Source organism: Stegastes partitus, unplaced genomic scaffold (genome assembly GCF_000690725.1).
Source record: "Stegastes partitus isolate 25-593 unplaced genomic scaffold, Stegastes_partitus-1.0.2 Scaffold3687, whole genome shotgun sequence".
In the NCBI taxonomy this organism is placed as follows: Eukaryota; Metazoa; Chordata; class Actinopteri; family Pomacentridae; genus Stegastes; species Stegastes partitus.
This window is the reverse complement of record NW_007581418.1, coordinates 2008-26564: the sequence shown is the minus strand read 5'-3', so window position 1 is coordinate 26564 and position 24557 is coordinate 2008. Positions and strand designations below refer to the sequence as shown.

Below are 24557 nucleotides of genomic sequence, written 5' to 3'. Positions count from 1 at the left end.
AAAACTAGGTCTCTCCCATCTTCCAGCAATAACATCATTTTCTAAAAAAAGAAGAAAGAAAAAAAAAAACACAATTAAAAAACATCTGTCTGGTACGGAAGGCCGAGAGAACGGCAGCATCTGCTCGACCAGCAGCGCTCTGGTCGTCAGACTCCAGCTCTGGCTTGAACTCGTCCCCATTTTCCAATCCATCAATCTCCAGCCACTCATGCTAATTTAAAGTGCCCCGATGCTTTAATGAAAACAGCCGACCCAAACATGTACGCCAAAGGGTTCTACGCCGATGGATGGCGGGGAGCTGTTGTCCCACGGTAAACCCGCCATCATCGCTGCAGGGTGCTATTAACCCAAAGCCCGCAGAAGGACGCATGGCGCCGATTGTCTTTATTTGGCTCTCAGTGACGTCTGTGAGGAGCGTCTACATCTGGACTGAGACGAAAATAAAAAATGCTCCTGTTATGACTTCATTAGCACGTGCACCTGCATGTTTCATAGATGGCTGCCGATGTAAGGGACTGAGCTGAGCAACCTCTGGGGACGAATTAAACAATAGAAGCAATGTTTCCTTGTTGTGGCAGCGCCTGAAGCAGCGCAGGCTCTCAGAATCCAAACCACAGCTTCAGTGTAGCGTTTCAACAACACAAACTGATTTAGCAACTCCTCAGTTTATCACTGAGCTGACAGCCAAGCTGAGGCGCAGTTTCAGTGGCGTTTGTGTGTATCTTCAGCTCTGGAATGTTTAATATCATTCTGCCCAACACAAATCAGGTACATTTAACCAACTGAGCAGGTGTCTACAAGGGGAAACGGCAAATATTTGTCAGTTTAGAGTTCTAAAATGTAAGAATTGTGTATTTAATCTTAATTTACATTGAATATATTTGACTTTACAACCACTGCGGCTGCGATTTGAAATTTAAAGCTGCTGCACTGGGAATTTTCTGACATTTTAACAAATTATTTACTAAATTAGGTGCAAATTTATTGATGTCCAATCATAAACAATTGTTTATTATAACACTGATTGTTTTTTTTGTTGTTGTTTAAAATGAACACAGTTGTTCTTTCTAATTTTACAGATGTATGAAGCAACCTGCTCCTCAAGAAGTTTCTGTTAAAATAAAATATCAGCCGTAAAAGCAACATTAGCTTGATGTTGCTTGTGCTTTTCAAAGCTGATTGGCTACAAACACTGTAAGAAAATGCTCTAAATACACTGATTCTTAATAAACAAACATAAAACAGTCTGTTCCTGTGACTAAATGTACAGAGATTTACATGTTTTGTTTGATTAACTGTTATTGATTCATGTTTCTGTCTTGAAACAATCAACAAAAGCATGTTTCTGATGCTTCTTTTCCACTTTAAAATGCTCCCATCCACAAAAACAAAGTTTCTACAGAATGAAAGCTGTCACTTGTCACAATGGGGAAAAACAAGGCAGCTGACCTCCACCCCCGATCCCCCCTTCGAAGCATCCCCTGAAAGCAATATGAAGCATCTCCAGATTGTGCCATCACTTAAGGTGACAGTGGGGCAGAATGAGAACGCACCTAGAACCCACCATAAGCTCCATCACCCGACTCCTGGCCTAATGGGCCGTGGATAAACGGAGAGGGGGGGGATATCGGCGGAGCGGCGATGACGCTGCAGTGAGTAATGGCTCGGTGCTGCCTCTGCGCTGACAGTCTGGGGAGTTGTCACAGGAGACTGAAGTCATGTCGTCTCATGTCTCGTTGAGGGGGGTGGAGAAGCTCGCCAAGAGCGGTCACGACGCCCACGGTGCCAACACGCGACACCTGTCACGCCGCGACGTTACAACACATGTGATTGACTCCCAAAATGAGATTCCTCATGTTGCTAAATGAAAGTAAAATTAACACTTTAATCAACCAGATGTTGGAAGGATTACCTCCAGGTGTTTAGTGGGGTTTAATATACCTTTTAGCAGCAGAAATTTTAACTTGTCATCGTGGGAAAAGCACAGGTATTACTCATATAATAATGGTGCCTCTGTTCTATTCAAGTGTCTTGATGGAATTCAGCCATTATTTCATTTTACACGTGTGCTTCTCCTGCTGTGACTTGTCAAAATGTTTCACTAGAACAGGCCTTTTCTACCAGGGAGTTCCACTGATGCAAAGCAACACTGTGGACCGATCGCCGAGTAAATATTACAATAAAGGCTCTGATATTTGCTTAAGTGTGTAAAATCAGTTGGTTTCTATCTTGACAGAAGATTCCTCAACTGCAGACAGTTTGATCTATTGGTTCTTTTTTTTTTGAAAGAAAAAGTTCAACATGCCTTCATTATGTTTCCCTGTAATCATAAAAAGAAAGAACTGCTGACTCGAACTTTCAAAATCTAGGTTAGCGGGCTGATATTAGCATCGTGGTGCAGCCCCAACGCAACACGACTCCCCGTTCGCTGCAACAATCGTGAATTAGAAGCTCGCAGAAGTTGTTCTGTGTGAAACTGAAGTTGAATGAGCTCCGGAGTTAAACTGGCTCAGGGTCAGAGTGAACACACTGCATGGAGTCATATTGTGTCCCAGAGTGTTACAACAACAGCAGATGCTGGCTGCAAATATTAGCACTGCATGAAACGACTGAGCACAGTGACACGCAGCGCCGTTCTTATGAGCATCACAATGATTCCTACGCTTTGCAAGAAAGAAAAACAAGATCATAGCATTCAAGAGAACACGTAATGTCGATACTTCCTGCAACAGTTTCACTGCAGGGCAACTCACACAACAGACAAACAATACAGAGCCTTAAATGAGAACCAGAACACAATCATCACATCTATAATTGAGCACATATTAAATATGTATCATGTCGCACCTCACACTCACCAGCAGCGTTTGTTCTACATTCACCTCCAGAGCCCGAGTTAGCTCGTATTATTGATCTATCACAGATATATCGATATTGGTTATATGTTGTCATATATGCAGAAAAAGATGCTCGGGGTAAATTAGAAACGGTGTCATTGCATAGTTTGTCCTGAGCAGCCTCAGCTTCTTTGTTTACAACACTCTGCAGCACATGTAGCAGAGCAGACAGTGGTGCGGAGTCAAGCGGTGTCTTCATCATAAGTAGTTTGTCAAATAAATCCCTGGTAAGTGAATAAACACTATTATTTTTCCTTTTCAATGTAACTCCAACATTTAAATAAACAACAACATTCGATATATATATGAATTTCTCACTGCTAAAAATCAATATTGGCCCCAAAAATCAAGTATAATAGTTTTAATTTACATTCCACGATTGCTTCATTCAAAACAGTTTGTCTTTTACATCCTCTAGCTCATTTATATATACGGTTCCACATCCAGCTTCCTCAGATCTGTATCTTGACTTGAGTAGAATCTACCAATTATCTTTTTTTATTGTTGATTATAGCATGATCTGCACTTTTGCTTGGAAATTGTCTGCAATGAATATTTAAGGCATCAAATTTGCTGTCCACTAATGTTCATGTTGTCTGACTGATTGTTTATGTGGTTAAATTAATCATTCCAGCTCTGAAAATATGAACAATTAGGCTTACAGTTCCTTTACCAATGTGGTTTTTCCCTTGACAAATGATGACTCAATGTCCACTTCAGCTGCTCATTAAATCTGAAAATACTGTCCTGTCATGTTTGTCCTTCTATGTCTTTGCTGTCTTACTCATCTCTTCCTCAGCTGATCAGATATAAACAATTATTCTATGGAAATGCTCAGAGGAGGTCAGTGATGAAGACAGGGCCTTCTGCTCCTTTCATATTTGAAAACAAGGCCTCTACTGGCGTTTCTTTCTTTCCTCCTCCCCTCTCTTTCTTTTAAGTGAAACCACTTGAAATGACACCCGGAGGAGCTGAGCCTACAGCATCTCCAGCAGACATCAAATAATCGGCTCAGCGCTGCGGGCCTGAGTCGCCTTCCTTCCTGCACCGGCCGGCAGCAGAGACGAAACCCTGCTGCAGCAACTGAACAAATGCAACACAACAGCTTCCATCCACACACACACACACACACACACACATAGACACAGCAACACACACACACTGCTTTTCCCTCCTCCTATCTGGCTGCTTTGATGCTTCCTCCTCAAGATGCAGCGCACAGACTGCAACGATCTGCCTTTGATGCTCTGCACAAATCCTCACAGAAAAGAAAAAGAGACACGACAGTCGGAATCAGGCGCCTCCATATTGCGATATTATTTGTACCTGGTCCTCCAAAGACGAACCAGCATCAGTGGGATCATGTGGTAAATAACTGACACAGCCACTGCAGCATTATTCTCCATGTGAGGAGGCTGCAAGATCCATCTTCTAAAAAAATAAGATTATTTAAAAAAAATAAAATAAATAAAAATAGGCATGATCAGACTCACCGATTGCTGCAAACCGGCTGCTTGCTTCTTCCTCCTCCGTCAGTGTGGATGCTGCTGCTGGTAGATGGTGGTGATGATGATGATGAGGAGGAGGAGGAGTGTGTGTGTTTGTGTGTGTGTGTTTGAGGGACCGTGGCCGGCTGCTGTGTCTGTCCCCCTTTCAGCCGCTGCAACAGCAAGCTGTGGTCCGCACGGATCCTCCGCTTCTCCTCACCAGCTCCCCCGCCGCTGTCAAAAACCAGCAGCCGCCGAGATCCTATATGCTGCCGCCGACAGGATGACGCACTCCTCCCTGGAAAGCCTGGCCCACTTCCACACAGCGAGTCAGTGGTTATAAAGCAGGGGCATGGCTATTTCTTATCCATTTAAATACTCCTGATTGATAAATTACATTTAAGGCTTGATGCATGAAATCAGCATCCTGTACGGATGTTAAGTGGACCACATGAGCACGTGCATGCAGCACATGCAATAAAATCAGCCGATTATTTCTGGTAGTATTTTTATCTGTAGCTTGCAGGATGAAGTTATATTTCATTTTGGTGTGTAACATGCCAGTGGAGTGTGCAAATTTTAATTTGTGAGCTGGAATAATTCTTTTTTTTAATTTTTATTAATGTGCAATATTTCATTACATTTTAATTTCATTTGCAAAACTTCTTTATGTAACATTTCAATTTCACGTACAATATTCAACAATGTGTTTAACTTTTCCACCTCATTGCCACTATAACTTACTGCTTTATTCATAATATGAAATGAAAAATACTTTATTTATCCCAGAAGGGAAATTCAATATAATATAATATAATATAATAATATAATAAACTTTATCGACAGAGCACTTTTCAAAACAAAGAGCTTTCCAATAAAAATAAAAATAACAATAAAATAAAGCACAAAAGAAGATCATTTAAGAGGATCCATGTTTGTTTTATGCACCAGATTGGTCATAAGAACAAGAAGCTATAAAAACATCAAACTTAAATAAAATCAGGAAAAGCTGTCCGATAAAAAATGTATTTTCAGAAGTGACGTAGAACACAATCAGTCGACCTGACTTCCTGTTCTCGTCTTATTTTAGCTTTTCACTAATGTCTTGCATCGTATTGCTCACTCTTGTGTCGTTTTATTTTTCTGGCAAAAAGAATTTCCCTCAATATGAATAAAGTTTTATCATTTTGTTATAAAGTCTGAAGGTCTTCAACACTGATAATTCTGTTTAAATTTCATCACAGTGGTTAAATAATTACAGCATCTTCTGGGGGGGGAACAGCCTTAGTAAAAAAAAATCAATACATGCAATAAATCAACAGTAAAAATTGGTTGAAAACACTTTTTGAGTCAGATAATCCAAAATAAACCATAACTTACAGCAAAAAAAAAAAAGAAGATAATGAATGACAAGTAGAGAGTCATGTTAATGCTAAATGGAGAGACATACAGTCAGAAAGCCAACCTTTCAATGCAATCTTCAAGAAAACATGTCTCCACCAAGAACTGCACACGAGTGAGACCTCTTTGTTTTGCGCCTCTCTTTGAGTCGCTCCCAGTCCGGTGCGGAACGAACAACAGTCGCAGCAGCAGCGACCCCCTTTAAAAGCGCGGCAGCAGAGAGAACTGCACCCAGACATGTGGAATAAACAGAAAGCCTGCAGAGCTCACCGAGGCCATCACGTCTCATTTATCTGATACAGACTCTCTATACTGTGGACTTAAAGAAACCTGTAACCTCCACTGTGAAAACTATACAGATGTGGCTACAAGGGGGGCAGAAATATGTTATAATAAAAAAAAAAAAAAAAAAAAAAAAGTAAAAACAGTTTTAGATATAATATGTAGTTGTTATTTACCAGTTGGAGCACTTCCTTACCAATTATTGTACTTTTATGATAAAAATAAATGTAAAAAGATCACTTCTACACTGTAGACTTTAAAATAACAGGCATATATTAGATGTACAGATGATCACCTAAAGAAGAACAGGAGATAAAATATATTAGGGGGAAAAAGTGTAATTTAACCTGATAAAACATCTTTATTACGGTAGTAAAATTACCGTAATACCTGTAAAAACCGGAGAAAAAAAAGTATAGTAAAAGTATTTTTTAAAAAAAGTATAAAAAAAAAAAAGGTGGACATTATTTTAAATTTTAATACATTTTAATTGGATAAATTTAAAGTTTTTAATAGTTAACATGTAAATAAATGTATTTCCTTCTTTTTTTCCCAGTGATTGGAATATTAGGAAAAAGTTACAAATAAAAAAATAGTTAAACTGTTGAAAACACTATTTTTTTCCACGTCTTTGTTAATCATTAGCTAGTTTTGTGTAATTGTGTTATCTCATTGACTGTTTTGTCGATCATATTATATTTGTAATACTCCAAGGAGCATTTTTCATCCTTTCTGAATTTTCATTTGGCAGTTTCATCACTTTCATTTACAACAGCCACACAGTCAATATCTAACACAATCGTGCCTCTAATAATCTACTTTTCTCTTGAAAATTACAAAGTCTGATACAAACCAGCAGCCACAGAACTAGTCACTGGGTCCTCCAGACAACCTACAATGCAGAGGATGGTGTGAAACTGTGGGTAAAATGTAGAGGATTTCCAGATGTGACAGGAGTTGCTGTCACCATCACGGAACAGGTGGTCGATGCAGAGACACACAACCATCCAGAGCTGGTGTCAAACACTCCGCCGCACATCACCTCATCTTACCAAACCCACATCACGTTATGAACAGCAGGACCGTCTTCTCACATGACTCCCCTCAGCCATCCGCCATCACTCAGTTCCAGACAGACGCCCTGGCATGTCCTCCACACATAATCAACGCGGTCGCCATCGACACCCGTAAAGTTCTGCCTGCTTCTCTCATTAATTTCACTCTCGTTTATTTAATGAAAAGTGTGAAGAATCAAACCGGACTGCTCTGTGTGACTCAGCTCCCCCCATAAGATATGATCACATGAACAGCATCATGTGAATAAAGCGGTAGACATGTACAAGTCCCTCCACATGATATGTGCGTTTAGTAACACTCATCCGGGCCGAGGGGCATTCAGCGCTGAGTAATGCGCCCTTTACGGTGATAAACTCCCCAGGGAAGGTGTTTCAGTCGTAAAGCTCCCCCCCCTCACATAACACGACTTAACTGGGGATAAAAATGTCAGCACACACACACAGGGTTCACTGATTTCAATGCATGCAGTCGTCCTCAGATGTATTCATACCCTCCCATTAAAGAAGTTGAAATTGACAAAAGTAATAAGAAACAAAACATTTAATGAAAATCATGACATCGCTTTTGAATTGTGGTTCAACAGAAAAAAAGAAAAAGAAAAAAAGCAAGCATGATGGGAGCCGTAAACGAATATTATTATATTTTAGTCAATCACTGCAATCAAGTGTTTTCTGTAACTCTGCACCTGTTGACATTGATTTTGGTCCACTGTTCATCAGCAAAGTGCTCTAATTTGATTGGGATAGTTTTTTTTTTTTAATTATTCTTTTCAACCCCAATTCAAAAGCAACATCTTATTTCACTAAATTATAATTGAGCAAATTTTTATTTATTATTACTTTTTGCAGTTTCTACTTATTTGCGTGACTATTGTGAATTTTGCCTTTTCTTTAATGGAAGAGTCTGAATAAATGTGAGGACGACTGTACTTGCTCTTCATAGCAGTGACTGAGATGGTCTTTTCAGAGCTGGCTGTTGCTCTAGAAGCTTACAGACGTTGGGCAGAAGCAGACATTGGTGCAGGGTAAATAGGATGTGTTTGTGTGTGCAGGTGTGTCCCCACGCTAACCGACTGGCAGAGATCTGTGGAGAGCCACACCACTGTGTAAACTGTTTCTGCTCAATGAAGAGACCCGATGGCCGACAGATGGGTGTTTTTCTTTTTTTTTACATCGCAACATAACAGACATACCGAAGTCAAGTGTGAAATACCAACATATTTTCATTATCACTCCTGAAAAAAGTGTCAGATCTCTTTACTCTACGAGCACATCATCACGTTGTATAAATGGATTGGATTTGTGCTAAAGTCGTTTTTCAGTATCGTTTTACCCTCTTGGGATCTACTCCAGAGCTCCTTTGTGTACTTTAAAACCAGTTTATACAGCTCAGGATATATTATAGCGAGACAATGTCTCTTTGACGCTCACCAGACACGTGCTTCCACACTGTTATTGTTTACACAGCAGCTTTCCTAACTTGGTCAGAGAGCCGGAGCAGCCGGGCTCCTTCCTCTCACTGATGAGCTTCTTCACACCACTTATCCTGACATGACCCAGGCGACACAACGCGGGGATCGTCAGGAGGGAAGACGCAGTGACTCCTCAAGCAGTGTTTGGATGATTTTATCTTCAGCTGTGCTGTGTAGGGACGCATGAATCTGATCCTTCTTCCTCATTTGTGGGCTTCACGTGAGCATCTAACCCCAGAGGGACTCGTTTGTCGGCTCACTTGTAGACTTGGAGCTGCTGTAAACTCATACATCACCAACACATGTTTAGAGCTTGTTGTGTAACAGTGAATACACAGACGGGTGACAAATTAAAGGAAAAAATCTACAGTCAAAGGGATCTTTTTTATGCTATGGGGGGATTTATCTGGTTTGGTTTGGGTCCACTTAGATCGAAGGAACACTTCAAATGATGACAATATATCATTTGATTCGATATTTCTATCCTGAGGCATGACCTCTTCCATCCTCGGGGCATGAGGGTTCACTAAATGGTTCAAGGAGTATGAAAATGATTTAAATGTTCCAACATGGCCTTTGCAATCACCAGATCTCAACTCAAATAGCTTCCTATGGGAGATTTCGTACAGATGTGTTAGACTCCTCCCCCTTCATAACAACACCAAATGTGGGAATATCTTTTGGAGGAATGATGATCCATCTATCCTGTAGAGTTTTAAAAACTTGGAGAATCAGTGAATCAATCAAGGCACATGGTGGTCCAGCCCATCAGTTACACACTTTATGTTGTGAACAAAGGTTTACATCCACCCTAAAGACCATGTATTTGATGGCAGTCTTTAGTTTCCAGTGATTAAAATGATGGAATCACTAAAACTCATGCATCTTTATCGCAAAACACAATCAGACATTTTGGTCTTCTGGGAAAATATGAGAAAATGTTGGATGCAGTTGTGTGTTCCAACAAGATAATCGCGTCAAACACATAAAAAGTGGTGAAGAAATCAGTTTAAGAACTGTTGTCCCTAAAGTCCAGACTTAAACCCCATCAAGAACCTGTGGACCATGATGAAGAAACAAGTCTGTATCACAAAGCCTCAACAAATTTAGTTGAACTGCACCAATTCTGTCAAGAGAAGTCAAAGATACATCCAGAAGCTTGTGGACGGCTACCAACAGCGCCTAGTTGAGACTTAAAAAATAAATAAAAATGGCCAAAAAGGTTGTTAAACCAAAAATTAGCACTGGTGTATGTATATTTTTAATCCAGCAAATGTTGTCATATTTCCAGAAGACCTTTAATAAATCTTGAAAGAACCACAATCCATGATTGTTTTAGTTTTTTGTTGACAAAGACACACGTGTTCAATGACTTCAGAGTTCTAGGAGTCACTAAAAACTCAAGACTGTCTCTACAAGTGTATGTAAACTTCTGTTCATGACTGTACAGCTTACTGAGCATTAAAAACAAAGTAAAGTCCCGTTAAAACAAGGTGACACAACTTGCACTAACATCCTTTCGCACGCTGCACTGATGTTTGAATAAGAAGAGGGCACATCCTGGCAGACGTTAGGCTCATAAACACACAAGCCAACTAAAGGAGCTTGAAGACAAAAAAGTCCATAGATTCAGATTTGGAGCAGCATTAAATGTGATCGCTTTTTTTTGTGCATTGAAATTTCAACTGACAAAAACAGTCTTAAATAATAAAAAAACAGGCCGATTGTGTAACGCGTTTCTGCCAGATCAGGGACAATTTTAGGCCAACGTGGGCACAACATACATTGAGAAGATTGTAAATGAGAAGGGAGCTATAACAGTTGCTAGGGAACACCATAAGACCACACAATCCAATTCTGCTTGAGGAAGAGGAGGAGGAGAGACGGACAGCGACTGCCACAACAAGTAACTAATAGTGCAGCGGTACGGACAATGTATATATATATATATATGTTCCTCCTCATGTAAACGCTGCCTGGCAGACCTCGCTCTGCTTTGGCCTCTCACGCTCAGGGAAGTTGCCAACAGGATGAACATCGCCAGAGAGTGTTAATCTCATGTTCACCTCATTTGTCTGTCTCGACTGCGCTTGTCAAAGACGCCGAGTCTCCAAACAGCCCGACAGGAGGCATGAATAATATTCTGTAGCAGACAATTAAAGGTTTGCATTTCAAGCTTTTAGAACCTCAGATGTGTGTGGTTGGGTTGTAGATCTCGATCAAAAGTGAAAAGTCAGGCAATAAAAGACAACTTACGGGACTTTTCCAACAATAATTTTTAAGTAATGTGACTCAAAACAAGGCTGTTATGATGAAAATGTAGCTTGACCTGATTAACAGTCTCAAAAAAAAGGAGAGCTTTCGGAACAGAACGCAACTCTTTCGGCATAAAATGAAGGCTTGTTGTGTGTTCTCAAGTAGATTTACCAAAGCTGAGTCATAGATCTGCACATTCTACAGGAAGTGACAGCTACATCGAAGCCATTTTTAGGCAGAAGGGGATTATTTTCATGGAAAAAATTCAGAATACGTAACTTTAATACAAAGAGATGACTTATTATGGGTTTAATCAAGAGGGAGCTTCAAGAGTCAGTTCACTGGAAAGACAAAAACATCTTCTCACTCTGATGTCTAGTTTTATGTGCCTTCACTTTGAGGTTTCTATCTCTGGAAAAATATATATTTCAACCCAGAGCTATGCACAAAGTTCAGCTGAAATGTATGCAAATTTGTATGTTTTGTGATTTGGTTGAATTGCAAATTTAACGAATAGAACGTTGAAATAAGTTGAAATTAGTGGTTTTAATAATGTGGCCACTACATTTCTAAATGCTCAAAGGCTAAAACTTTGGTATCTTAACCCTCAGAAACTCCAAAACCTATCAGCAAGTTTGAAAAGCATGTTATATGTACAAAAAATCCTTCTTTTCGACTGTCCTTGAACTACTTATCTGTAATGTGCTGTTCTGTCGGAAACCATAACCAAATTATATTTTTAAAAATAAGCTTAAATATTGTGATATTTTATCAAAACTATTTTATGAAACGTCTCATGAAAACATTCCCTCAGAGTTAGTTGTTTGTTCTAACTGGATTCTGTAAAAAACAAAAAATTCTGCACTCCTTGGCGAAACCAAAATGCCAAAAGTAATGAAGCTGAGACCGATAGAAATATATGACAAAAATTCTGGAAGTTTTTGGTTGAATTGGGCTGAGCTGCAAGCTGCACTTACACAGAGCAGACAGTATGGAAGTATGGAAACAGATTAAAACCATAAGAAGTAAAATATCTACAACTTACACAAAATACATGTTTGAGTTTTCTAAACCTTTAGCCATGATTGTGCTGTTTTTTTTTCCACAGAGATGCAGGACTTTATATTAGAGTAAAAGAATGTGACAGCTTGGAGTTCAGAGGATTAAAACAATGACTTTTTAGGGAATTTCTCAGATCAGAGCTCAAATCCCATATATCTAACCTGCTATATACACGAGTTCAACATCCCAACAGCCTCTCGTGCATCACAAACTCTTTTTCAGGCCAACTGCCAAGCTTTCAGTGTCAACACTCTTGTAGGATCTGTCATTCCAGTATCAGTGTTTACCCAAAGAAAAGAGCCTTCGACAGCAAGGCCAAGTGTAGGCGACGCAGCCATAAATCAGGCCTCGACGTCTGGCTGAAGCTCAAGCTGGGGCTTAAAAAAAAAAAAGTAGTTACGACTTTGACAGTTTGAAAGCAGGAGCGAGGCATCAGTCAAGTGAAATAGTTGACATATTATTCTTTGACGTCTGCCACTGCTGCGGAGGGGTCGTAGGTACGGCCCTCCGCGGCGTATTGTTCACGTTGATTGGGGTAACAACGGGGTGACTGAGAGGAATGATGCTCTGGAATTTCAGTGGGATCAAAACAACAAAGCAGGAAATCAGAGTGCGAATCGGATAAATGGTGATTCATCATAAGGAGGACACTTGGCATTCCTCAGTGACGGCTCCATTGTGTGCTTCTTTGAGATTTGTGTGTTTGCTTGTGTTAATTGGCGATGTGGTCGCAGAACCTAAAAGCAGATAAACATGACTACAAACACATAACATGACGTACGCTCCTGTTGCATCTATCACCTTCCCATGAATCCTTCAAAGAGGCAAAAAGGTCAAAAAATTGGTTTTAACAACCAAGTTTTATTATTTCATGACATGTTTGTTTTTTTATTTCACTAGCAATGAAGAATGGAGGAATCAAGGCAATTAGGATCTCACAATGTAAAAAGAGTGATCGATTTAGAAAGTGTACAACAACAATCGGCAGAATCGAGGAATTCAGGCTTGACCGAGTTTAAAAGTATTAAATTAACTAATGGGGCCCCATTCATTACTCTAAGTAGAACAGACATGCTCTGTGCAATGAGGATTACAGTAATCACATCCTCATACTTTATTTTAAGTATCAGAACTCATTTCCGAGTGGCTGCTTGTGAATATCTAGTATTTCCTTTTGTCATATTCTTAAACTCTAGCAAGAGCACTCAGAATTATTCAAATTACTTTAAATATTATGTACAGTTCCTTTTCCCACCAAGAGCTCTATTTTACAAAGTGCATGAGGTTTGTTTCTTCTGTACAGTGTCACAAATAGGCAGTAACGTTTTTTTTTGTTATCACTGTGCAATCCTTTAATAACTACACCCTAACGTATTCAAGTTACTGAAAAACATCAGTTTTTAAAAATAAAATAGCACAGTTAAACCATCATGTTGGCATTATTTATCTTTTTCTGTACAGGTATCATGCCACGGACATGTGCCGGCCTCACATTCCCGTCTTTGTGCGTTCCAAACCAACACTTTTAAATTCATACCTTTCCTTTCTTTCTTCAGCCAAGTGAAGGATTTCCTCAGAGTGTAAAAACCTGCTGAATTCTTTTTAAAGTACATCATTCTGTCTCCATCGTAGACACTTTCCATCCAACAAAAATTACAACACGTGTTATTTCACACCATTATTGATGATATTGTCTGAATATTAATAAATAATCATCTTTTAGTGTTAGGTAGATGATGACCAAACCATGTAAACAGACTTCTCGCCTCCAGAGATGCTTAGTTCCCAGTTCGGAAATTTTTTTCCACCTATTATTTAGTCTCTTGAGTCTTTTTACACTGCGTGTTATCTTACCTTCAAAACTCTTTAGTTTGTCTTGCCTTTCTTACAACTACAGCTTGGAGACGAACGGGAGACCCTCGTACATGTCGCCCTTGAGTTTGGCCCACTCGGCCAGTCTCTGGATGGTGCTCTTCTCCTGACCCAGCACGCTGGCCGCCTTCCTCAGCTTGGCCTCGTTGCGCTCCAGATAGCGCTCCCCCTCGCCCTTCATGAAGTTCAGCCTCTCGACGCGGTTCTCGTTCAGCGGGATGTCCTCGGTCATGTAGGGGTTGAAGCGGAAGTAGGTGTCCGGTGGCAGGAGGGCGTCCAGCATGGTGTGCACCTCTGGGATCAAGATGGAGGAGGAGTTTTAGGAAGTCTGGCAACTTTCCCTTTTCATCTCCTCAATAGCAAGTTTTGCCTGCGACTGCACGCCTCTAACCTATATTTTATAAATAACTGTATGTGTGGGATGCCAAACACTTCTACATTTTTGTGCGATCTTACCCTCGGTATCCGTGGCGCTGCTGATGACGTGGGAGAGCTTGGTTTTTAAGCTTGTGTAGGTTGTGCTGTTCTTGCCCGCTGTCTCGTACCGTCCGGTGCCCAGAGACAACACGCACTGCAGAGGTGTGTTTGGCCACAGACACTTGCACTCGTGAATGGCCAAAGCTGTGGGGTTGTTGATTAGAAGTCCTCCATCCTGAAGAAGAAATAAAAAAACACGCATTTAGCTTCCCTTAATCAAATATGTGAACAACAAAAATGTGATTATTCTACAACCTTGCATCCACGGATTGAATGTGTAGTTTTAATATATTTGTTGCGACAGTCTGCTGGGGACAAATGAGGATAAGTGGACAAGCTGTCCCAGGGCCTCACAGCTTTGGGCCAGAGATGTGCTTCGCTGGCAAACAGCCCTGTTTATTCACAAGTAAACAAGTAGGAAAAAAAGCTGTGTTTTCAGCAGCTCCCTGAAACTAAAAATGAGTCAGAAGTAACTTATATAATGAGTCTGACAGATGCATTGCACTAAATTCAGCCAAAATAATAAAGTATTCTAATGCCGACTTCATACAGTGCTTTTTAACATTCATTACTGGTTGGCTTTCTCAATATGCATGTAGTGTCCTTTGTCTCTGAATGATGTTATCAGATTGATGAAAGAGTTGCCAACAAAGAGAGAGAGAAAAAAAAAAGGCCAATCAGTCTCAATGGACGCCTGGATCGATTCAGTGCTCGTACTCTTTCTCAGCCTTTACTCAAGCCCAGTTCTGGACCTTTTCCAAGCACTGAAATGCTTCTGACTGGGATTAATGGACACTATCTTGCCCAGGAGAGCAGGGTGAAGGCTTCTTTTCCACGTCTCTACTAATGCAGAAGTGTGAGAGCTGAGGAATACCCTCAAAAAGGAAAAAAAAAAACAGGAGAAATGTAGCAGATACAATATCTTTAACATCTTTTTTATATTAGTTTAAAAAAAACACCAATTACACCCTGTGTCTGACCATGGTTGAGCGGTTAATCAGTTCATTTAGCTGCTCAAGGACCATTATGAGACTGGCGACATACCACTTTTAACTTGGTTATAAAGTTGTTAAGTCAAAGACGAAAGCAATTAATGCAGCGGAACACAATTAGCATTCTTGAGACACCGGATCACACTGGTACTTTTCATCTGCGACATTCAACCTCTCACTCCAAGGCCTCATCTAACTGGATGATACATTTTTCATAAGCAGAATGTGGTTATACCAAGAAAACTCATTGGATATGAAATAAAACAACCAACTTTTACAGTAACTACCTGCGACTCTCAGATTTGCCTCGGTGTTGAGTCTGTGAATGCAGCACTCTCTGCAGTGTTTATGTGTGGGTACATATGCGTCTTTTTGATCCCCTGCAATGGCAGAATTCTCCTGAGAAATACCACTGCTAGTGCTGAAAACTAGAGTAGGAGTGAGACCAGTGGGTGGCAACGGTAGCTCAAACTGTTGATAAAACACTATACAGCTGCAAGAGGAATGTGGAGAACAACACACACACACACACACACACACACACACACACAAAACTTATCCAGTGCTGTTACCATAGTCCTTGGGAAACTTTCTGCAGAGGTGTGAGTGCAAATTTAAATGTGCAAACAAAACACCCCATCGCATATCATATATTAAAATATCCATATCATATCTATCTTGTGAACACATGGGGAGCAAACACAACTTTTCTGGACCTGAAGCTGCACTTACATTAGCTCCTGTGATAAATTAGTGTGTATAAAAGCTTTTCAGACAAAGAACTGTTAGGCTGTTTGTTCTAATGCTAACTTGCTAAAAGGATTAAGGCTTAGGTCAGTACATATGCAGAGTGGAATTGGAGATTAAGATCAGTTATTGACTAAAACACAGCACAGGGCTGTTGCATTAGAAAATGGCAGGGGAGGAGACAGGCTAATTTTGCTTAAGTAGGTTATCAAAACGAAGCTATGCCTTGAGCATAACTGCTACCCATAAAGACCATCTAAAGATATCTGGCCTAATAATCAAACTTCATAAAATAACACATTAATACAACTCTGTGTGGACAGCTCCCATAAGGCACACACGATATGGTTTGAAAGCCCACAGTGGTACAAAGGAAATTACATTAATGCTCTTTAGATTGTTTTAACCCCTTAATTACAAAACACTGGAAGCTGATTTCTCTTCACTGACTTCCTACTTACACCCACAACATCAAAACCGCCTGCTAAATACTGTGTAGATCCTCCTCATGCCACCAAAACAGCTCTGTTGGTGTTGGTCCCTTTGGGTCCCGCAGGTTGCAGGATGGGGTCTCTGTGGATCGGTTTTATAAGGACGCATATAACAGATGCTCGATCAGATTGGAATTGGGAAGGTTTAGAGGCTGGTCAACACCTTGAGCTGTTCCTAAGCAGTTTTTACAGTGTTGCATTGTCCTACTGGGGGAGGCTGCTCCCATCAGTCATGGCTTTTTGCAGTCTGGTTTAGGTGGATGATACATAATGCCAGAACACAAGGTTTCCCAGCAGAATATTACATTTTCTCAAGATGATCAATGTTGCTCACTTGACCTATAAGTGGGTTTTAATGCAGTGGCTCATCCGTGTAAACCCTATCAACGTCTCTTGAACCTAATAATTTTTCCTCTCCTCCTATTTCTGTATCTCTGCGACACAACAGAGAAAAGTATGAGCATGCGCTACCTCATGAGCCACATCGTTAATCAGTCTGACAATGATGTGATGTGAAACTCATACAAAAACACGTTTGCTCACAACGCTGTGCAGTCAAGCATCAGCCGAAAAGACCGGATAGAGAGAGTGATCCAAATATGTAAGTCAGCAGCAACAGTGTTGTCTTCTTTAAATATACTCCTCTGAGATTTTAGGATGTTGCCAGTGTATTCAGAATATAAACAAATGCAAAACTGGATTCAACAACATTGTGCCTCAGGAACACTATTCGATTTTGTTATACTATTGTCCAACCTCGATATAATGATTAATGCTACTGCTGCTGCTTTTAAAATTTGATTGAGACGCTGATCTGTTGTGATTCATTTTGAACCACCTGCAAACATCCAGTGATTTTCTGACAGATGGGCCTCCTGCTGAATATTCCCCTTCATGGGGACTCAGAAACTCTTTCCATTTCCCTCGAGGAAGGCATGCCAAGTCATAAGAGGACAGACTCTTTGATGTTCAGGGGCACAGACCAGGTCTAAGGACTTTCTCTCTCTCTCTCTCTCTCTACCTCCATCTCATTCTATTCACTTTCTCTCCATCACACACTTGACAGCCAGAAGAGAGGATGAGCCAATTAGGGGACCGTTTCAAGGCTGTGGGTTTGGAGGAGTGAAACAAATCCACACACATACCCTTGATGTACACACACACACACACACACACACACACAGTGCAGTGCAGCACACAGTGCGTCTGTCCTTGGCACTGGCCTCGTCTTGGGAATGCAGCGTCAGAGCAGAAGCGTATTGATCGGTAAGATTTCATGAAAATTACCCGCTCACACTAACCGACGCCTCTCGGACATGTGACCTCTTAGATCGCTAAACCAATCTGCATCGCTGTTAATGCTGCTACACTACTGAGAACACAGGTTTGAAGAAAATTATCTGATCTTGGATCAAATTGCATGACGCAAGATCAAGCATAATTGATAAAAAGTGTATCCCTGAACATGCATTTTTTTTATGGTTCCCACTGGTCGCTCATTAAAATCAGTCTGTGTTCTTTTTTTCTTTTAAATGTCTCAGACACTGATGAAGATTCACTTTTCTTTTTTGTGTTTTTTTATATTTGCTATTCATTAAACTTGTTTGCTGTGAATTAGTATTTGTTGTTGCGTATTTAATGTGAATTATGTGATCTTTTATCATTCCTTTTTCTCCTCCTTTCTCAAAGCTTTAGTATTTAAATACAGAAAACCAAACTAAACTGAGCCGACCTCATCCCTCTAAAGATATTGTCTCAGCCTCATGTTGTACCTGATGGAGGTCTTTTCCCAGAACAAATTCTTGGAAGTAGCCCGGGGCGGCAGACGAGGCCCTGATAGCCTGCCACATCTTGTGTTTGCAGTCTCCAAGGTAGTGGGATCTCACTCCTGGCATGAGTCTGTAGTTCCTGAACACATAGGCCTTCAGAGGCAAACCTCTGTTCACAATGGTGCTCACTGCTGACACCTAGTGGACAAACACAAAACTGGTGATAAGTCGTCTATTTTTAGAGCATTCATGATACTGATGGTTTTCCTCGGTGCTTTGCTTTGCGGAGGGTAAAGGACAAACACACAATGAAAAGGCTCATCTGAAGTTAGTGACTGTATATATAAACATGTTCATACAGGATTAAAAATGTAGGTATTTATCATAACATACAGAGTTGAAAAGACGCATGACTTACTTTAGGGCAGTGTGGGTCCCTGGCACTCTCAATCATACGACCCTCACCCATCCGTTCTCTAAGGAAAAAAACAAATCAGGTTACAAATACATTAGACTGCATCAGAAATCAATGATAGAAGAGAGGCAGCTGAAGGAGTCTAACTTGAGGATATTTTCCCAGATTTCGCTGTCATAGAAAGCATGGCTCCAGCCCATCTTCACAGTTCCAACGATCACATTCTGTTTGAACACGTCCGAGCCGAGCTTCCTGTACATCTCCTCGCACTCCTCAAGGGGGATCTGAAAAATCCCCAGCATGAACGCTAAGATGGCCCCTAAGACAAAGAACGACATGTGAGCAAAGGACAGCTGACGTTGACTCTTTTGACATTAAAGTGATAGAATCAATGAGGAACAAGCTTATAAGGGAGTGAAAGGAAAACCTATTACGAACACTAAAATGCAACAGCAGTTCACCTGTGCTGACTCCACAGATGTAGTCGAAGAGCTGGTGAATTCGTTTCCCAGTCAGGTCCTGCAGTTTGTGGAGAGTCTGCAGGGCCAGCAGTCCCCTGGAACAAAGTCAGAACGTTTACAGAACTACACCAAGAAAAGGCAGCTTTTTACAGTTAAAACACTCAATTTGTGGAGATTTATGGATTTCTGTGGTGCAATAGAAATGCATTAGTTTGAAAAGAGTAGTTCTTTTTTTTTTAGCAGGGTTATATGAGAAATACAATGTTTAATCCATAGTCAGTGTATTAGCTACAGTACATGGTGGTGGGAGCTGCTGCGCGACTCTTGAACCTGAACTAACATGTTACAACAGTAAAGTCACACAAACTTCAAGGCAGCAGCAGACAAGCAACTTGAAGGTAAAATTACTGTTTTTGTCGAGAGAGTCTAATGGCTTTGAAGAGAGTGACAGAGCAGCTTCCAGGATGTCTGACTGCAAGGTAAATCTATAAAACAGTTTAATTACAGCATGAACTTAGATTGATATCAATCTTTTTTTTTAGGAGGGAATTTGTTCAGTGGCAAAAATATGTTTTGCTGCTGCGTCAGTCCACAGCAGTTCGATGCTTAGTTTCTGTGCCGGGTCCATCTGTCTGCTTGGGGTTGTGCCAACTTCCATCTACTATACGTAAAGCACTGACTTGTAGGTATTGTATACAATCCATCTTGACAGAAACCAAACTTTTCCTTTCAAAGTAAGTTGCTAGCAGACCCCTTTTCTTTAGGCACAATTAAAAATGGTTGTGGAGTTCTGCTTTTTTTTTCTTTTTTTTTTACAAAAATGTTGCAGATACTCAAAGACAGATTCTTGAAAAACTGCACCTTGTTCCTCCTCCATCTATGGCCAGGACCCTAATTCCTCTGCCTTTGACCGGCTCGGTGTAGCCAACCACAGCCAGGGCTTCTCTCACTGCAGCCTGAAGAGGAAGGTCTCTGGCCTGGCGGAATCGTAGCAGGCAGGGCAGCACGCTCTCCTAAAGGTTGCAATTATGAAGCAAATGTAGTGATTAATACATTTCCCCTCTTGCGACAGCATCTGAGGACTGTGGAACATATTCAGAAAAAATGAATTTCGCTAACCTTGATGGCCACACCTCGTGTCTCAGGGAACTCTAGGAGATGATAGCTGAGCTCCTCCACTCGAGTGGTGAGGAGTTTGACATCAGTGACCCTCTGCAGGCCTTTCACCAGGGCTCTGGTCCTGTTGTCTACACTCACACTGGCTATGATCTGCAAGACAGATACACAGCATGTCGACAAATGTACAAAATAATGTACAATTAGATCATAGAAAATCCCTCAAAATGGGCATCCCAAAACATTAACTGTATTCCAAATTATTTAGTTTATAATAAAGCCAACTTCTTTGTATTGTGATGCATATAATTTGACTTAGTCCTTCTTAAAACTTTCTAAGAAATAAAAAAAAAATGTTTTGCATCTTTCTTCTTTCACCTACATCTCAGTTAAATGACAAATTTTCAAGCTTTATGAATTACTCAGCATATTTAGACAACACAAATGTTTCATCCTACTTTCTAGCTGTTACATTATCATTTTCATTCTTTGGATTTATTTTATTTCTCACATTAACAAAGCTCCTGAGCATTCAGCAGTCACTACAGCCTTCTTTAACGTCCCACCTTTTCTCTTTGAAGTAGCAGCTGTTGCTTCGCTTTCTCAGCTTTCTCCTCTTCACTATCTGCCTTCTGCACTGCCTTCTCCGCAGCAGCCTCATCCACAGCCACTGCTGACGATTTGTCTTTTTCAGCTGTTATTTTTTTGGAATCGCCTCTAAATTTGGGGACCAGAGGTGCAATGTAGCTGCCGACAAACGCCTGAACGCTGGGTCGGGGGTAGGACAGGTAGTGGGTGAAGCCTTTTTTTGGGGAGGTAGTCGGTGCAGGGGTGGACTGAGCTGCACCTTCTGCTGCAGGTGTTTCAGATGAGGTAGCCTCTGCAGGAGGACTGAGCTTATCTGATGGAGAGGTAGTGGGTGCTTCAATACTTTTTGCCTCAGACACTGGAGACAAAACGGGAATGTGGTCCTCTGCTCTCTGAGAGGCAAGACGAGTAACATGTTCGGAAACAGGATCATCCCCTTCTGAGTGTTGCCTGTTCTTTCCATCTTCTCCTGATGCATTGGTGCCGAAGTAACTATTGATGTGGGTGGCCAGAGTCTTGTAGGTCTCATCCATGTTGGTGGACAGAGCAGTTGGGTGGAACAGCTGCATGGTTTGTTTCGCCACAGCAGAGGAGGAGCTTGATGAAGCCAAAGTGGACTTCTTTGCCGCGATAAAAGGCTGCTCTGTAACTTGCTGCCGTGGCTTGTCTGACTCTTCCTTCTCCGCTCTCTTCTCACCTTCTCCCTCTTCTTTCATGGTGGTTTCAGGTGGTGAGGCGGCAGCTGTGTTGTTTGAGGTTACGCTCTCAGCTTTGGCCAGAACTTTTTCGGCATGGGTGCTGTCAACTGCAGCATTACCGGGTTTTAGACGGGAGAATTTGGAGATGAGGTCTGTGCTGCCAACTGCCTTGGTAACACTGTCGAGTGTGGTCCGAAGCCGCGACATGCGTCCGCTGGTTCTCTGTAAACAGCTGACTGTGTTAAGCAAAGAGCTGAGGCTTCAATGTTTGTGTCAAATAATGTAGCATTCTGGCAGGTGGTCTGCCATGAGCTACAGCGGCTTTAGGTCCATATTGGAGGGAAACTCAGGGTGTAAGTTTTGCAGCTTGTTCCACCTTTTCCTGAAAAAAAAAACACACACACAAAAATGGCAATTATCTCAAGAGACAATCACTATAAACAACATTAAACAAGACACTAAGGCTGCATATTACACAGTTTCACCATCTACATTGCGATGTGCACAATAGTCACATCACAGGAAGCGTAAACACATCATGCCACAACTTTTGTTGCTGCTTCATACAAATGAAAACTGTCATTTTCCAAGACTAATCTACAAGAGAAATCTGTCTGAAACAACAAAATTTGCTCCAATTTAAGGCTTCTTGGTTAAACTGAGGTTTTTCTTAACTTTATTTACAAGACGCAGTTGTTGTTCAAATGTAGGCTCCACATGAGCACCGCAAAGTGAGCGAGGAACAGGAGAGAAACAGTGATTTGTTTGGAAGAAAGGAGCGCAACTTCATAAAACAAGTGCTCTGTCAGTAATTCGTTTAGCTTGTGACATGCATTCATATACTCTGCAGCTAGGTAAGGTGTGTGTCCCTCTCCTAACAAACTCTTTTTGCATTTTTGCTGTCATTTCATTCTATAAAGTTTGGTATTAATGAGTCAAACTTTTGAAATCACTCCATGATAATCTTGTATCATTGCATTCGTCAAATTTTAAGAGGAAATGCATCTTCATCTCTGCCTTACCTACTGCACAGTAACCCTTTTTTTTTCCACAAAGCTGCGACTTCTTGTGTCGTCTGAGTCCGTATTTGGTCAGGATTTGTCTCTGCTTTGCATCTCTGGCAGAATTTATATTCATGGTTTAGAGCTGGACAGCTACGAAGTTTGTTGAGAATTTGGTTGACTTTGATTAGCGGTTGGAGAGCCGAGTTGGTCATAGGTTGATCAGATTAGTCTCAAAATGGAGTCAGTTCAAGTATGTTTCATAATGCAATATTGTCAAGTCAGTCGTGTTTGAAGAGCTAATTTAAACAACGGGAGTGGAGCAATCATAAATCGCAACCCATCACACATAAACACAATGACTAAAAAGACAAATCTAGATGAAAACACAGTAAAATACAGAAAAATTAAAGATACAACACAATGACGGGGTCAAGCTCTGCAAGGATGGAACACCAAAGGGAAGAGAATGAATTTAAAGTTTCAGTCATTCTTACATGAAGAGGCAAAGTTGGACCGGTATTGTTTTTTTCTTTTTTGCAATAAATACTGCAGAAAAACTAAATACACTGCAGATTAACAAAACACTACAGTGTCAATTTTGTCTCTAGCATTGTGCAGCCCTTCAAGAAACATTTTCTCATCATGCTTTGTGTAATTAGTGAACATTGCAGGTCTAAATTGGACCAACAGAGGGCTCCATCTGACCTCCTCCCCACGGTAACCATAGAAACTGTCCCAACCAACAAAAACAGATGCTGACAAACAGGTTTGACTAAATAACGAGCTACACCCTGCAGCTCCTGAATCGGTGCTGAAGGGGAAAGATGGATCGATATTCACATGATCTGGCTCACACAGCAGAGTCAGCTCAGCTTGTAAAAACTTTGCTGGAGATGAAACGCCACAAAAGCGAGCAGCCTGCTGGGGCTCAGACTGAGGATGTTCAATGGGCGGCCAGCGAGCATTTCACAGTGGAGGTGGGGAAACAGCAGATTGAGTCGTATATCAAAACGTGGGAGATGCAGTCCTGCTGGCTGCACAGTCTGGACTTCCTCCACTGCACCGAGGAGCAGTACCACAGCTTCCACCACTACCGGGCCCGCTTCAGCACCCCGACGCCCCGCAGGCCGGTTCGGGGAACAGCCAGCGTCTACTTCGCGGTGCTCGTATCGAAAGTCAAGCCCCAAAGTCTGCCGGTGGAGGTTTACTTCACGGTGGAGTCCAACAGGCTGGTTCACACGGCGGGGAGGAGCAGGTTCGCCGAGAGGTGGCTGGTGGATGTTATCGAGAGCAAGAGTTTGCTCCGGAGAACCTTTGACCAGCTGACATCAGACACCACGGCAGAGAAACTACTGAGCTAGCTAAGTGTTAGCATTGTTATTTAAATGTCGAGGTACAATAAACAACAGCTGTCAGTGTTTGGGCGCTGCTTTGTGTTATGCGGTTTTATTGGATGCTGCTAGCCGTAACTACCGTTTTCAAGTCAACTAATCTTCTTTTGTTAGCTAATACGTCTATTTAAAGCTATAAACATCCGACCGGGTGATGTTTTAAAGCTAGCTGCCTGACTAGTCGTCGCGAGCTTTGCTAATGAATGGACTGCAGTTTACCGACTTTCATTCGTGGTCACAACGTAAATAAATGGGTTTTATTCTTACCTTAAGAAACGCAGGCCGAGTCTCTGAAGTGTTTCATTCAGTGTAAGGCAGCTGCAGTAACTACATGTACCGCTGTTATGGTAAATAAACAGGAAAAGGGCAGGAAGTTACGCACTTGGCCCAGTTTTTAATGCAGCGCAATGCTTCATCCGGGTCACTAGGTGGCAGCAGAAACACCATGGGGATGAGAGGAACGCCATCTTTACTGGGGGCAAGTGTGTAGCTGTCATTTAAATGGATTATTTGTAATATAGGCTGAACAAAAATAGAAACACTTGAAGCAAATTGCCTTCTTTTCTGACTAAATTTAGTCAATTGTGCACTGGAAGTTTTTAA

The 24557-nt window shown here is 41.2% G+C and overlaps 1 protein-coding gene across 1 annotated transcript; it reads right to left on the bottom strand.

Annotated features, from left to right (window-relative positions):
* Positions 1-12766: 12766 nt before the first annotated feature.
* LOC103376163 (calcium-independent phospholipase A2-gamma) lies at positions 12767-24308 on the bottom strand. The gene is made up of 10 exons (XM_008306530.1): positions 24222-24308; positions 20840-21941; positions 20277-20426; positions 20019-20170; positions 19158-19252; positions 18844-19015; positions 18700-18757; positions 18285-18479; positions 14262-14457; positions 12767-14099 (listed from the first exon to the last, which is right to left on the bottom strand). Exons 2-10 carry the CDS (start codon positions 21764-21766, stop codon positions 13825-13827), a joined length of 2220 nt encoding a protein of 739 aa, XP_008304752.1. The 5' UTR covers positions 21767-21941; positions 24222-24308; the 3' UTR covers positions 12767-13824.
* Between the last annotated feature and the right edge of the window lie 249 nt (positions 24309-24557).

Coding starts and splice junctions, on each gene's coding strand:
- LOC103376163 (XM_008306530.1), bottom strand. CDS start 21,766: ATGTCGCGGCTTCGGACCACACTCGACAGTGTTACCAAGGCAGTTGGC. Junction 20,171..20,276: donor CACGAGGTGTGGCCATCAAG/GTTAGCGAAATT, acceptor TGCAACCTTTAG/GAGAGCGTGCTGCCCTGCCT. Junction 19,016..19,157: donor CATCTGTGGAGTCAGCACAG/GTGAACTGCTGT, acceptor TCTTTGTCTTAG/GGGCCATCTTAGCGTTCATG.